Source organism: Thermobia domestica, chromosome 16 (assembly GCF_964235325.1).
Source record: "Thermobia domestica chromosome 16, izTheDome1.hap1.1, whole genome shotgun sequence".
Classification (NCBI taxonomy): Eukaryota; Metazoa; Arthropoda; class Insecta; order Zygentoma; family Lepismatidae; genus Thermobia; species Thermobia domestica.
Window position 1 is genome coordinate 126,611,110 of NC_137469.1, and position 14,842 is coordinate 126,625,951.

The 14,842-nt window shown below is 38.4% G+C and overlaps 1 protein-coding gene across 3 annotated transcripts in view; it reads left to right on the top strand.

Annotated features, from left to right (window-relative positions):
- LOC145673401 (uncharacterized) overlaps positions 1 to 14,842 on the top strand; it is a 288,550-nt gene that overhangs the window by 203,237 nt on the left and 70,471 nt on the right. For all 3 annotated transcript variants that reach the window (XM_081743064.1, XM_081743065.1, XM_081743066.1), the window contains one exon: positions 12,032 to 12,172. In XM_081743064.1, coding sequence (XP_081599190.1) covers positions 12,032 to 12,172 — 141 coding nt within the window. The remainder of the gene's footprint in view (positions 1 to 12,031; positions 12,173 to 14,842) is intronic.

Sequence of the window (14,842 nt, forward strand, 5' to 3'; positions counted from 1 at the left end):
CACTAGTGCTATCGTAAAAAGGAAGATTGATTATTGCGTTGAAATATAACGATAAATTAAAAAAACTTGATGCTTACACCCTGGCGCTTATCTATGCCAACAGAGGTTAGCTATGTGAACTTCACAGAGTATATAAAGAGCTAATGAAACATTAACAATTCAAGAGTTTGATGTAATAAGGGCGTAAGCGAGTTTACGCTCTTTTTGCATCAAACGCATTTGTGGCTTTTGGCATGCTTGTTTAGCCTCCTGGTAACAATTCAATTCAATATTGGAATAAAATGCTGCATATGACATTGTTTTATGCACGACAAAAACATTACTTAAATTTTTAACATCGGGTTTCTCCAACTACATGTTTCAGACTTACGCCCTTATTGCATCAAGCTCCTTAATTATATTATCACTGAAGATATTAAATCCACCCACCCACGCCCACACCCACCCACACACACACATATATATATATATATATGTACATTACATTTTGATTTTACATTTCTATTGTTGTACATTTTCTAAAATAGAATAAATTTGCCCAATATATAATTGGTACGCCTATGAAATTTGAAGCGGGAAACTTTAGGAAATACGAAACACGATTTACATTTTCCTTATTTTATATTTGGGATTTGTGACAGAAGTTGGAGTGATACTCGTGCGTGACTGAACATATAGTTTTAAAAAATATAGTCTAAAAATTTGTTCGTTTTACTTTTGAGTATGGCACTGTTATTTGTTTTAATGTTTCAAATACACCTTTTAAGAATATTATGCTTCCACAAACATTGTAATTAAACGTAATTTGTTTTGTAAGTAAACGTAAATTATCCATTGAACCATCCTACGCCACAGCAAAGAAAGTACATTTATGTGGTCCGTAGGTGGCTAGCGAAACGTTTACAAAATTTGAGGGTTGGTGGTGGAATTTTAGCACCAAATATGAACTGGTATTTGGTGAAAACAAAATTCTATGAGAGTAGGAGCTTCTTTTAGGTTGAAGTCCTCCACAAAAGTTCGGTAACGAAGAATAAAATATCTGCACAAATTTGTCATTTTGTAACCTGGAAGAGTTTTAAAAATGTATGATACATTTTAATAGCTTTGTGGAGGATTAAATCTTGATTAGATCTGTTTAAGCAGCTTATGCAGAAGTTCAAGGTAGGATTTTAAGCTTCCATGTTTATATTGTTTCAGGTGTTCATGTTAAGATATATATATATATATATATATATATATATATATATATATATATATATATATATATATATATATATATAGGGGAGAGGGGGGTACATTTGAACATCTGTTTTCGAATATTCGTTTTTGCTTCCAAACACCCAGTAAATTTCCTTATAGAACTGTAACAAAAGCTAAATATAATATACATTATATTTGCCATAAAATAGAGTAGTTTGTTTGATCTTGTCATTCTGTGCAAGGGCGCAGGGGGTGTCGTTCAAATGTACCCCCTTGGGGGGTAGATTTAAACAAGCATGGGGTAGATTTGAACATACGTGGGGCAGTTTTGAACAAACCATTATTTTACTACAATAATCGTTATTTTCAGGATGAATTCGTTTACGAACAACAAGGTTAATGTAACAAAGCAGCATTAACAGTTTAAGGCACAAGAATTAACCAATCGCGTATGGCAAGGAAATAATAATAATAGTAATAATTGCTGAAACATATATGCAGGCCCGTATTTGTATATTGTGCGCCTCTGTGCTCTAAATAATTTGCCTTCCCTTCGGAAACACATCTGAATTGAGTTGAATTCATAGTTTTTGGGGTCACTGAGATGAATAGTGACAGTTATATTCCAATTCAACTTCAAGGTTATACTCAACTCCCAAGTGAGGCGGACGAGAGTTTAAAAGTAATCGAAAACGACAGACAAGAATTAGAAAGTCCACACACAATATCAGCAGTTGGTATTGAACATTTGTCTTCATTGTCTGAGAACACAAACATGTTGCTGGTACTTATAACTTTCAGAAAAGCATAGGTAGAACAATGTTCAAATGTGCCCCCTAATTTTTGTTCAAAGCTGCCCCAACCGGCATGATCAAGCAGAATTTGATAATACCCAGATAGTACAAGCTATTGTGAAATACAAAGGGCAACATTGGATAAGTAAATTAATGTACTTGCTTCTGCAATGAATGGCAGATAATATCAAAACACAGGCTTCTGTCAAAAATCTTACAAAACTTCACAAAAATTCCAACTTTTCACCCCACAAATGTAACAAAGTACTGCTGTTCATCAACAGTTACATTAAAATTGCAGATAACAGTTGACCGTCATGCAACGCAGTTTTGCCAAACTAAAAATTTTGAAACCACCAGATATGCTATTATTTCTAGCCTGTTATCTTAAATGTTCAAAGGTACCCCCTGTTCAAATGTACCCCCCTCTCCCCTATATATATATGGTGTTAATGAAGTAGACCGACAAACTGAAACAGGTGATTCTGCACATCAAAATAAGAAAAATGTTCATATGTACCCGTGGCCAAAAGTGCATACTTTCAGAGCTAGAACTGTCCAAAACAGTAGGAAAATGTTCATGTTTCAGGTGTTCATGTTAAGATATATATATATATATATATATATATATATATATATATATATATATATATATATATATATATATATATATATATATATATATATATATATATATGGTGTTAATGAAGTAGACCGACAAACTGAAACAGGTGATTCTGCACATCAAAATAAGAAAAATGTTCATATGTACCCGTGGCCAAAAGTGCATACTTTCAGAGCTAGAACTGTCCAAAACAGTAGGAAAATGAACTTTGGGGGCAATTATCTCCAAAAATATTAGCTACTGAGCTGAAGCGGCATGTTATTGTCTTAGATTTGTAATCTGCTCTATCCAAAAATGCGTGATTCTGAATCGTTCAATGGCGCCGCAAGGAAGTTCCCCACAGGAAATGGGGCATCCCGGATATTCCGTTAGGACAGACGGGTCCGATTCATGACAGATGGAACAACGTTGCACCAAGAAACAAAAAGTCGTTGGCAGACCATCAATGTTTTGAACAAAATCAAAATGGGGAAGGCTTTCTGGTGTGTTGTGTATGGTTGCATAAGTACAGTAGGGATTGAATATAGTGGATAAAAGGAAATTAAATGAAATCATCACATCTGCAGGTTCATGGCCGACAATCATGAGCTGTGTGCTAGAGACAGACATTAATAATACTAATGACTTTGAAAGAAATGATTCAAGGAATATTTGCGAGAAAATGGAAATATTCCGAAAACAACGACAGTAAGAACAATAGATACAATGTTCTTCATCACAAACTTCACTTGGCTACAGACTAAAGTGAGACCCCTTGCCATAAGATGTACACTATCACTGAGTTACCAGATACCCCATTTGCATCTTCCATATAGCAAACAACAGATTGTTTAGAACGTATGGGAGCTGATAACAAATAAAAGCAACAATACTGGCTATGTAACAAAAAGAGGAGGATCAAGAGCACATGGACATATCTGGGAACAATAACACAATATCCATTGAAAGTAATCCCCTCGTTTCACTTCATTTCCTCTTTTATGTATTAACATATGAGATTATCGCAGGGGCAGCAAAAACAAATGCAATAAATTGAGAATTCGTTGTTTAGAGGTGCACTCACATTGGCCACAACGAATAATATCGCGAGCCGTCTTGGTTTAAAGGGATCCCGGGTTTGCTTACTAAGAGCCACAAGTGGTTGAAAACCAACAGTATGTCGTAACCTTATATGTAGTGGTATGGTACTGAGAAAGGTTATAGAAACCATAACATAACGAGTATAGTAACTAACATACGGAAATCAAGACAGAAGTTGACCTCTTTCCTCGCCGTGTTGGTCTCGTGAGTAGGGTTGCTCGTTCACATGTCCATGAAGTTAGCAGGCCAACTATGGCAGGCCAGAACTTCAGCTTCACAGTTCGTTAGTGCTTCGTTAGTGCTCGTTAGTGCCGCAAACCCCATCGTTAGTGCTACAAAAATAACGCCGCAATTTTAATAGTTACTATTGGCCTGCTAACTTCATGCCAGCAGGCTAACATATCAGAATCACACCATACGTGAAATAGCCGGTTTCAGCATCGTTAGTGCTCGTTAGTGCTGTAAACAGTAACGTTAGTGCTTCTATATATACAGTTTTTAGGGTAACAAAATGGATCAGTTTTATGAAGCTAGCATGAACTTAGCAGGCCACCTATGGCAGGCCAGAATTTCAACTTCACAGATCGTTAGTGCTTCGTTAGTGGTCGTTAGTGCCGCAAACCCCATCGTTAGTGCTACAAAAATAACGCCTGAATTTTCACCAGTCACTATTGGCCTGCTAACTTCATGCCAATGAACTTTGCAGTCCACATATGGCAGGAAACAACTGGGATTTTACACATCGTTAGTGCTCCGTTAGTGCTCGTTAGTGCCGCAAACCCCATCGTTAGTGCTACAAAAATAACGCCGCAATTTTAATAGTTACTATTGGCCTGCTAACTTCATGCCAGCAGGCCAACATATCAGAATCACACCATAAGTGAAATAGCCGGTTTCAGCATCGTTAGTGCTCGTTAGTGCTGTAAACAATAACGTTAGTGCTTCTATATATACAGTTTTTAGGGTAACAAAATGGATCAGTTTTATGAAGCTAGCATGAACTTAGCAGGCCACCTATGGCAGGCCAGAATTTCAACTTCACAGATCGTTAGTGCTTCGTTAGTGGTCGTTAGTGCCGCAAACCCCATCGTTAGTGCTACAAAAATAACGCCTGAATTTTCACCAGTCACTATTGGCCTCCTAACTTCATGCCAATCAACTTTGCAGTCCACATATGGCAGGAAACAACTGGGATTTTACACATCGTTAGTGCTCCGTTAGTGCTCGTTAGTGCCGCAAACCCCATCGTTAGTGCTACAAAAATAACGCCGCAATTTTAATAGTTACTATTGGCCTGCTAACTTCATGCCAGCAGGCCAACATATCAGAATCACACCATAAGTGAAATAGCAGGTTTCAGCATCGTTAGTGCTCGTTAGTGCTGTAAACAATAACGTTAGTGCTTCTATATATACAGTTTTTAGGGTAACAAAATGGGTCAGTTTTATGAAGCTAGTATGAACTTAGCAGGCCACCTATGGCAGGCCAGAATTTCAACTTCACAGATCGTTAGTGCTTCGTTAGTGCTCGTTAGTGCCGCAAACCCCATCGTTAGTGCTACAAAAATAACGCCGCAATTTTCACCAGTCACTATTGGCCTGCTAAGTTCATGCCAATGTACTTTGCAGGCCACATATGGCAGGACACAACTGGGATTTTACACATCGTTAGTGCTCCGTTAGTGCTTGTTAGTGCCGCAAACTTCATCGTTAGTGCTACAAAAATAACGTCTGAATTTTAATAGTTACTATTGGCGTGCTAACTTCATGCTAGCAGGCCAACATATCAGAATCACACCATAAGTGAAATAGCCGGTTTCAGCATCGTTAGTGCTCGTTAGTGCTGTAAACAATAACGTTAGTGCTTCTATATATACAGTTTTTAGGGTAACAAAATGGGTCAGTTTTATGAAGCTAGCATGAACTTAGCAGGCCACCTATGGCAGGCCAGAATTTCAACTTCACAGATCGTTAGTGCTTCGTTAGTGCTCGTTAGTGCCGCAAACCCCATCTTTAGTGCTACAAAAATAACGCCGCAATTTTCACCAGTCACTATTGGCCTGCTAACGTCATGCCAATGAACTTTGCAGGCCAGATATGGCAGGAGACAACTGCGATTTTACACATCGTTAATGCTCCGTTAGTGCTCGTTAGTGCCGCAAACTCCATCGTTAGTGCTATAAAAATATCGCCGCAATTTTAATAGTTAGTATTGGCCTGCTAACTTCATGCTAGCAGGCCAATATATCAGAATCACACCATAAGTGAAGTAGCCGGTTTCAGCATCGTTAGTGCTGTAAGCATTAACGGTAGTGCTTCTATATATACAGTTCTTAGGGCAACAAAATGGGTCAGTTTTATGAAGCTAGCATGAACTTAGCAGGCCACCGATGGCAGGCCAGAATTTCAACTTCACAGATCGTTAGTGCTTCGTTAGGTCTCCTTAGTGCCGCGAACCCTATCGTTAGTGCTACAAAAATAACGCCTGAATTTTCACCAGTCACTATTGGCCGGCTAATTTTATGCCAATGAACTTGGCATGCCACATGTGGCAGGCCAAAACTAGGATTTCACAAGTAGTTAGTGCTTTGTTAGTGCTCGTTTGTGCCGCAAACCCCATCGTTAGTGCTACAAAAATAACGCCGCAATTTTAATAGTTAATATTGGCCTGCTAACTTTATGCCAGCAGGCCAAGATATCAGAATCACACAATAAGTGAAATTGCCAGTTCGAGCTTTGTTATTGCTCGTTAGTGCTATAAATATTAACATTAGTGCTTCTATATGGGTCCGTTTTATGAAGCTAGCGTGAATTTAGCAGGCCACTTATGGCAGTACAGAATTACAATTTCACAGATCGTTAGTGCTTCGCTAGTGCTCGTTAGTTCTCCAAACTCCATCGTTAGTGCTACAAAAATAACGCCTGAATTTTTACCAGTGACTATTGGCCAGCTAACTTCATGCCAATGAACTTGGCAGGCTACACCTAGGATTTCACACATTGTTAGTGCTTCGTTAGTGCTCGTTAGAGCCGGAAACTCCATCGTTAGTGCTACGAAAATAAGTCTCAATTATGATATAATAGTTACTATTGGCCTGCTAATTTCATGCCAGCATGCTACCATATCAAAATCACCCCATAAATGAAGTGGCCGCTTCGAGCGCCGTTAGTGCTCGTTAGTGCTTTAGAGCATTAACGTTAGTGCTTGTATGTATTCAGTTTTTTGAGTAGTAAAATGAGTCCGTTTTATGAAGCTGGCATGCCATATATAGCAGACCACGATTTGGATTTTACACATCGTAAATGCTTCGTTAGTGCCGCAAACCCCATCATTAGTGCCAGAAAAATAACGTTTCAATTTTTAAAAGTAAGTATTGTCATGCTAACTTCATGCCAATGAACTTGGCAGGCCACATATGGCAGGCCACAACTGTGATTTCACACATTGTTAGTGCTTCGTTAGTGCTGGTTAGTGCTGCAGACCCCATCGTTAATGCTAGAGAAATAACGTCTCAATTCATATGTGAGGTTAAATGGTGGTGGCTTGTCAGCTTCATGAAACGGGTCCATTTTTTTAAACAATAACTGTACATATAGAAGCACTAACATTAATGTTTATAGCACTAACAAGCACTAACGCTGCTCCAACCGTCCACTTCATTTATGGAGTGATTTTGATATGTTGGCCTGTTCGCATAAAATTAGCAGGCCAATAGTGACTGTTAAAAATTGAGACGTTGTTTTTGTAGCACTAACTATGGGGTTTGCGTGACTAACGGGAAATAAAGAAGCACTAACTATGTGCAAAATCGAAATTGTGGCCTGCCATAGGTTGTATCCCAAGTTCTTCAGAATGAAGTTAGCAGCAAATAGTAACAATTAAAATTGAGACGTTATTTCTGTAGCACTAACGATGGGGTCTGCAGCACTAACGAGCACTAACGAAGCACTAACGATGTGTAAAATCCAAGTTGTGGCCTGCCATATGTGGCCTGCAAAGTTCATTGGCATGAAGTTAGCAGGCCAATAGTGACTGGAGAAAATTGCGGCGTTATTTTTGTAGCACTAACGATGGGGTTTGCGGCACTAACGAGCACTAACGAAGCACTAAAGATCTGTGAATTTGAAATTCTGACCTGCTATAGGTGGCCTGCTAAGTTCATGCTAGCTTCATAATACTGACCCATTTTGTTACCCTAAAAACTGTATATATAGAAGCATTAACGTTAATGTTTAGGGCACTAAAGAGCACTAACGTTGCTCGAACCGGCTATTTCACTTATGGTGTGATTCTGATATGTTGTCCTGCTGGCATAAAGTTAGCAGGCCAATAGTAACTATTAAAATTCAGACGTTATTTTTGTAGCACTAACGATTGGGTTTGCGGCACTAACGAGCACTAACAAAGCACTAACGATGTGTAAAATCCCAGTTGTGTCCTGCCATATGTGGCCTGCAAAGTTCATTGGCATGAAGTTAGCAGGCCAATAGTGACTGGTGAAAATTGCGGCGTTATTTTTGTAGCACTAACGAAGGGGTTTGCGGCACTAACGAGCACTAACGAAGCACTAACGATCTGTGAAGTTGAAATTCTGGCCTGCCATAGGTGGCCTGCTAAGTTCATACTAGCTTCATAAAACTGACCCATTTTGTTACCCTAAAAACTGTATATATAGAAGCACTAACGTTATTGTTTACAGCACTAACGAGCACTAACGATGCTGAAACCGGCTATTTCACTTATGGTGTGATTCTGATATGTTGTCCTGCTGGCATAATGTTAGCAGGCCAATAGTAACTATTAAAATTCAGACGTTATTTTTGTAGCACTAACGATTGGGTTTGCGGCACTAACGAGCACTAACAAAGCACTAACGATGTGTAAAATCCCAGTTGTGTCCTGCCATATGTGGCCTGCAAAGTTCATTGGCATGAAGTTAGCAGGCCAATAGTGACTGGTGAAAATTGCGGCGTTATTTTTGTAGCACTAACGATGGGGTTTGCGGCACTAACGAGCACTAACGGAGCACTAACGATGTGTAAAATCCCAGTTGTTTCCTGCCATATGTCGACTGCAAAGTTCATTGGCATGAAGTTAGCAGGCCAATAGTGACTGGTGAAAATTGCCGCGTTATTTTTGTAGCACTAACGATGGGGTTTGCGGCACTAACGAGCACTAACGAAGCAGTAAAGATCTGTGAAGTTAAAATTCTGGTCTGCCATAGGTGGCCTGCTAAGTTCATGCTAGCTTCATAAAACTGACCCATTTTGTTACCCTAAAAACTGTATATATAGAAGCACTAACGTTATTGTTTACAGCACTAACGAGCACTAACGATGCTGAAACCGGCTATTTCATTTATGGTGTGATTCTGATATGTTGGCCTGCTGGCATGAAGTTAGCAGGCCAATAGTAACTATTAAAATTGCGGCGTTACTTTTGTAGCACTAACGATGGGGTTTGCGGCACTAACGAGCACTAACGGAGCACTAACGATGTGTAAAATCCCAGTTGTTTCCTGCCATATGTTGACTGCAAAGTTCATTGGCATGAAGTTAGCAGGCCAATAGTAACTATTAAAATTGCGGCGTTATTTTTGTAGCACTAACGATGGGGTTTGCGGCACTAAGGAGACCTAACGAAGCACTAACGATCTGTGAAGTTGAAATTCTGGCCTGCCATAGGTGGCCTGCTAAGTTCATGCTAGCTTCATAAAACTGACCCATTTTGTTACCCTAAAAACTGTATATATAGAAGCACTAACGTTATTGTTTACAGCACTAACGAGCACTAACGATGCTGAAACCGGCTATTTCACTTATGGTGTGATTCTGATATGTTGGCCTGCTGGCATGAAGTTAGCAGGCCAATAGTAACTATTAAAATTGCGGCGTTATTTTTGTAGCACTAACGATGGGGTTTGCGGCACTAACGAGCACTAACGAAGCACTAACGATCTGTGAAGTTGAAGTTCTGGCCTGCCATAGGTGGCCTGCTAACTTCATGGACATCTCGTTCACCGGTCCTAATTTTTTTTTTATGCGGGGGCTTGTGAAAGTCTTGGTTACAAAACATCTGTACTGTCTGAAGAAGAGCTAGTAGCAAAAATTGTTACTGTTGGCCATAGCATCAGAGAGCCACTACATATGTTAACACATGTTGGAGACTTACTGAGAATTCTGCAACTCCGTTGCAATTTCTATACTGACGTCGAAGTATGGCATTTTAGGCAGCTTCTCTGAAGGCGTGTGTAAAGCTATTTCTTGTGTGTTAGTGATGTCCTCATTTAATTGCTATTGTTACTTGTTATTTTATATATAATCAAGCACACTTGACATAATGACCCCAATCTGGCCTCTAGATCGACTTCTCATTAACACATTTCATCAAGGGTTATGTTTTGCATATTTCTGGATAAACAGTTACGTCCGAGCATGTAAGAGAATCTCATACCTTCTACGGAATCACTTGCACACTCCCGCACATTGGTGACACATGTAAACTCTTAGCTTATGTATGACTTAAACTATGTATGAGATTATAAACTGCCAGATCCCCAGTTACTCGTGTCCGAAATAAAACGTCCTGCATTTATTTTTTTACGGTTTAAAGCCTGCCCTAGGTACAGATAGGTTTTTTACTACACTCGTCATGTTATAATATTATGACTATTCTCAGTACTGATACAATTACAAATAAGGTTATGGCCTAGTTTTGACTTTGAACATCTTGTAAGAACCCCTAGAAAGAGAACCCGGGATCCCTTGATTACTAGGCGGCGCGTGATATTTTTCATCTGTTGTGGCCAATGTAAGTGCACCTCTAAAATCGAGTTTTCAATTTACTTGCAATTTGTTTACACTGCCCTGTGTTAACCTCATATGTTCATACATCAAAGAGGGAAGGGGGAAGTGAAGTGAGTGGGATTACTTTCAGTGGAGGTAATGCTATTGTTCCCAGACAATGCCATATGCCCCTCATCCGTTCAATGGCATTCCCACCATTGTGACTGCCTTGTCATACAATGCCACTTATTTCCTATTACTCTGTATAACGTGACCCCGTGGCCAAGAAACTTCCCATATTGGTCATGGTAATGAGCAGCTGCCTTTCCAGAAGATTGCATGGGTTTTCTCATGGTTCTCCCATTGTCTTGTATATTTTCATTCCTTTCACTCGTTTCGCATTACAATCACCTGCCACCTTTGGCCTAAGAGGCGACACTCTGAAATGTTAATTTGTTTCAAACAAACCTGGGAGGCTAAATTACCAACTCTTCTCGAGACATGTACCATCTTAACACGACTTTTCCCTCTTTTTGTTACATAAACACTTTGTTGCTCTTATGTGTCATCAGCTCCCATACGTTCTAAACAATCTGTTGTTCGCTACATGGGAGGGGCAAAAAGTGTACCTGGTAACTCAGTGATAATGTGTATCTTATGGCAAGGGGTTCCACCTTCTTTTTTTGCGGGATACTTCCATTTTCTCTCAAATGCTCATTGGATCAATTCTTCCAAAATGATTATGTATAATTAATATCTGCTTTAGCACACAGTTCATGGTTGTGGGCCATGAACCTGCAGGTGTAATGATTTCATTTAATTTCCTTCTATTAACTTCTTTCAGTCCCTACTGTACTTATGCAACCACGCACAACACACAAAAAATCCTTCGCCATTTTGATTTTGTTCAAATCATTGATGGTCTGTCAGCGACTTTTTGTTATTTACTGGAACGTTGTTCCATATGTCATGAATCGGACTCATCTGTCCTAACGGAATGTCCAGGACACCCTACTTCCTGTGGGGAACTTCTACCACTGAACGATTCAGAATCATGCATTTTCGGATAGAGCAGATTACAAGTCTAAGACAACAACTCGCTGCTTCAGCTCAATAGCTAATAGTTTCGGAGTATTTGTCACCGAAGTTCATTTTCCCACTGTTTTGGATAGTCCTACCTCTGAAACTATTCACTCTTGATGTGTGGCATCACCCGTTTCAGTTTGTCGGTCTAGTTCATTAACACCCTCTCTCTATATATATACAGTACTGCTAATTTTTGTATAACATTATGTTCAAAGGAGGTTAAAACGTCGAAATCCTCTTTTCGTGCTCCATTTTACGTTAAGACGAGTTTTGCTGAAACAATATATAGTGCATTTCACTTTCTAATCACTGATCATTTTTTTATAATATAAAGTTATTTGAAGCAGAAGAATAAATCAATTATATTTTATGAAGCAATACTTGGGGTTATCATTGTGTATCGTTTTCCCCTATCTTGTCAAAATTGCCTTGAAATCTTTAGAAGCTTCCCTTTGTTTCAGCTTGTGGTGAGAACCGATATGGAGATGATTGTGGTGGGAAGTGCTCTTACACATCCTTTGGTTGCAAAGGAATGTTCTTATGTAAACCTGAGGTGGGTTGTCATTGTGGTCCCGGAATATATGGAGAATATTGTCATAAAGGTAAGGTCAAAATTTTTAATATCTTCTACCTACATTTGCATTTCAAACAATATTCCCTCTTTACTAAAAATAAATTTTACGTGATTTGAAATGTTGTTAACTACGGTATTATTTGTTAGATACCTTTATTTGTGAACATCACTAACATTTTCTAGACATTTCTGTTCTAAACAATCTAATTTTAGAGCAGAAATAGGGAGTTGAACCTGGGAATATAACTTTTAACCCAAAATATATCCAAGTGTTTCACGTATAAGAGATCATAAACTTTGATTTCGTTAATACTGAGAAGTGTTCCAGAAATGAGGGTGTCTCCTGTGCAGTCGAATGAAAATATATCGACAAACACTAGCTTATTGAAACTTATATCTATATATTATGTGCTGTTTTCTATGATGCATGAGGTATGTAAGCACTATTGGTAGTTTTAGCAATGAGAAACGTCTTATAATGCACATTTGTGAAGTGTCCCCTCCGGATACGTGTAAAATTGATTCAAATGCGAAGTTCTCCGAGGCCCAATGTGTATTCTACTAATTTTAACGGTCGGTACTGGTAATTTGTATATTTATGGGACTTCGAATATCCGGAATTCAATCATACACTACTATAACGCTCGGACACAAAATTGCTTTTAGTTTTTTTTAGATGTAACTGGACATGAATGTTGGCAAATAAAAATCAAATTAGATCAAGTATTGCTTCTTTGACACATGTTACTCACTCTAGACACAATCTTGGATCCGCCATATTGGATGCACTTACGATTTTTCAAATGGGAATAGGTGCAAGTGATAGGCCTACATCAAATTCATGTTCAATTTTCTTAGAAATTCACTGGTATGATGATTTTTACCCTAGCTTGCAGCGTTTGGGAGGTATGGCATAGTAAATCTCTCGAGGCACTTTGAGAAAGACATTGCAAAGTAATATCAGTTACGCTTACGTTTTTGATGTTAAGTTATCAAATTTCTAACTGAAAGCCTACTGTAGGTATATACAAACTCTTCACAACATTGGTTTAATATACTCATTACATTTCTGTGAAAAATTGTTATCGCTTTCTTGCTATATTATAACAAGGAAGTAATAACGGTCAATGTCTAATGTAAATCCCGATACTACCAGATTTGGGTGAAGACCTACCTTTTCCGTATTGATGTCTGTGTGTCTGTATGTATGTACGTTCAGAGAATATTTCGTCACGGGTAAATTATGTAAAAGATTATATACAAACACGGGGCCGTGCACAACTTTCTATTTGGTTCAATATACGTAAAGTGAGTGACATGTAACATTCAATACCTTGCAAACGATACAAGCTACGGTAAAACTCAACACACCAATGAATTTCTTAGAAAATTGTATTGAATTTGATGTATCACTTGCACCTATTCCCATTTGAAAAAACAAAAGTTGAATCCAATATGGCAGATCCAAGATGGTGGCCCTGGTGGGTAACATGTGTCAGAGAAGCAGTACTTGATCTAATTTGATTTGTATATGCCCACATTCATGTCTGAAGAAACGAAAAGCAATTTTGTGTCCGAGCGTTACAGTAGTGTATGATTGAATTCTGGATATTCGAAGGCCCATAAATGTGCAAATTCCCGGCATGGGCCGCTAAAATTTGCATAATACACATTGATCCCCGGAGAACTTTGCACTTGAATTAATTTTACACGAATCCCGAATGGATACTTCGCGAATATACCTTTTAAGATTAAAACCTGTAATTGCTGATGTCAGTGTTTCGCAACTGCATATTAGTACTTTTAAGATTTCTAAGTTCAAGATCAAATTAAGTACCAATTACTTTGCGCATACTGAAATAATGCATGTATTAGAAATATTTGAAAGCTCTTGATTGCATTATGTTCATAATTTGCTACTTTATACTTTACTCCTTAGTACTTTTCGCTTAAATAAGTTACTAACTTTTGCTATGTAGATTACTGTGCATCTTAAGGTGAACGCCATCCCATTTTTTAATTTTAGAGAATAACTTTTGTGACAAGTTCAAAATTGCGTATCGTTTGGGCTAAGTTCAAAAGTTAATAAAAGTAGTTTAATATAATTACACACTAACAAACTTGCATTTAAGACTACATTGTACAAAATTGGAGTCTTCTATGCTCGTTTTTAATAAATTCACCTTGGAAGAATAGCCTTTTTTGCTACTGTTCTGAAACTGCGAAATTCACCGAATAATATTTTTTCTCTACATGTTGTGAGGAAGATATCAATATTCATTCGGCAGTTGAAGGACCTTTTACGGGATTTTACGAGGGGAAGAGAGTGAGCTGAATCTCTTTCAAGTCCAGAAACTCAATTTGTGAAACCACCGAAGAAAACATTACTCCAGTTCAGGCCCTGGTCATAGAGAGTAAAAGATTTTACCGTTGAGAATATCTGTAACCATACAAGTTTCTTTCGTTACATCCCGGGAAGAGTTTGACACACAACTTGGAGTTGTCCAAGGTCGGATTACGTTATATACTTTGAAAGCTAGATGCAAAGAGGAAGGACTGGGATAAGAGGAAGACATTTTTTAGCATAAGAACGTCAGACTGACGCCTTGTCGAGTATGCTTTTAAAAACAATACAAGTGTACCATCTGCTTTCAAAACAAATAATTATTGTGAAGTATACATTTTGAGTCTAGAAGTA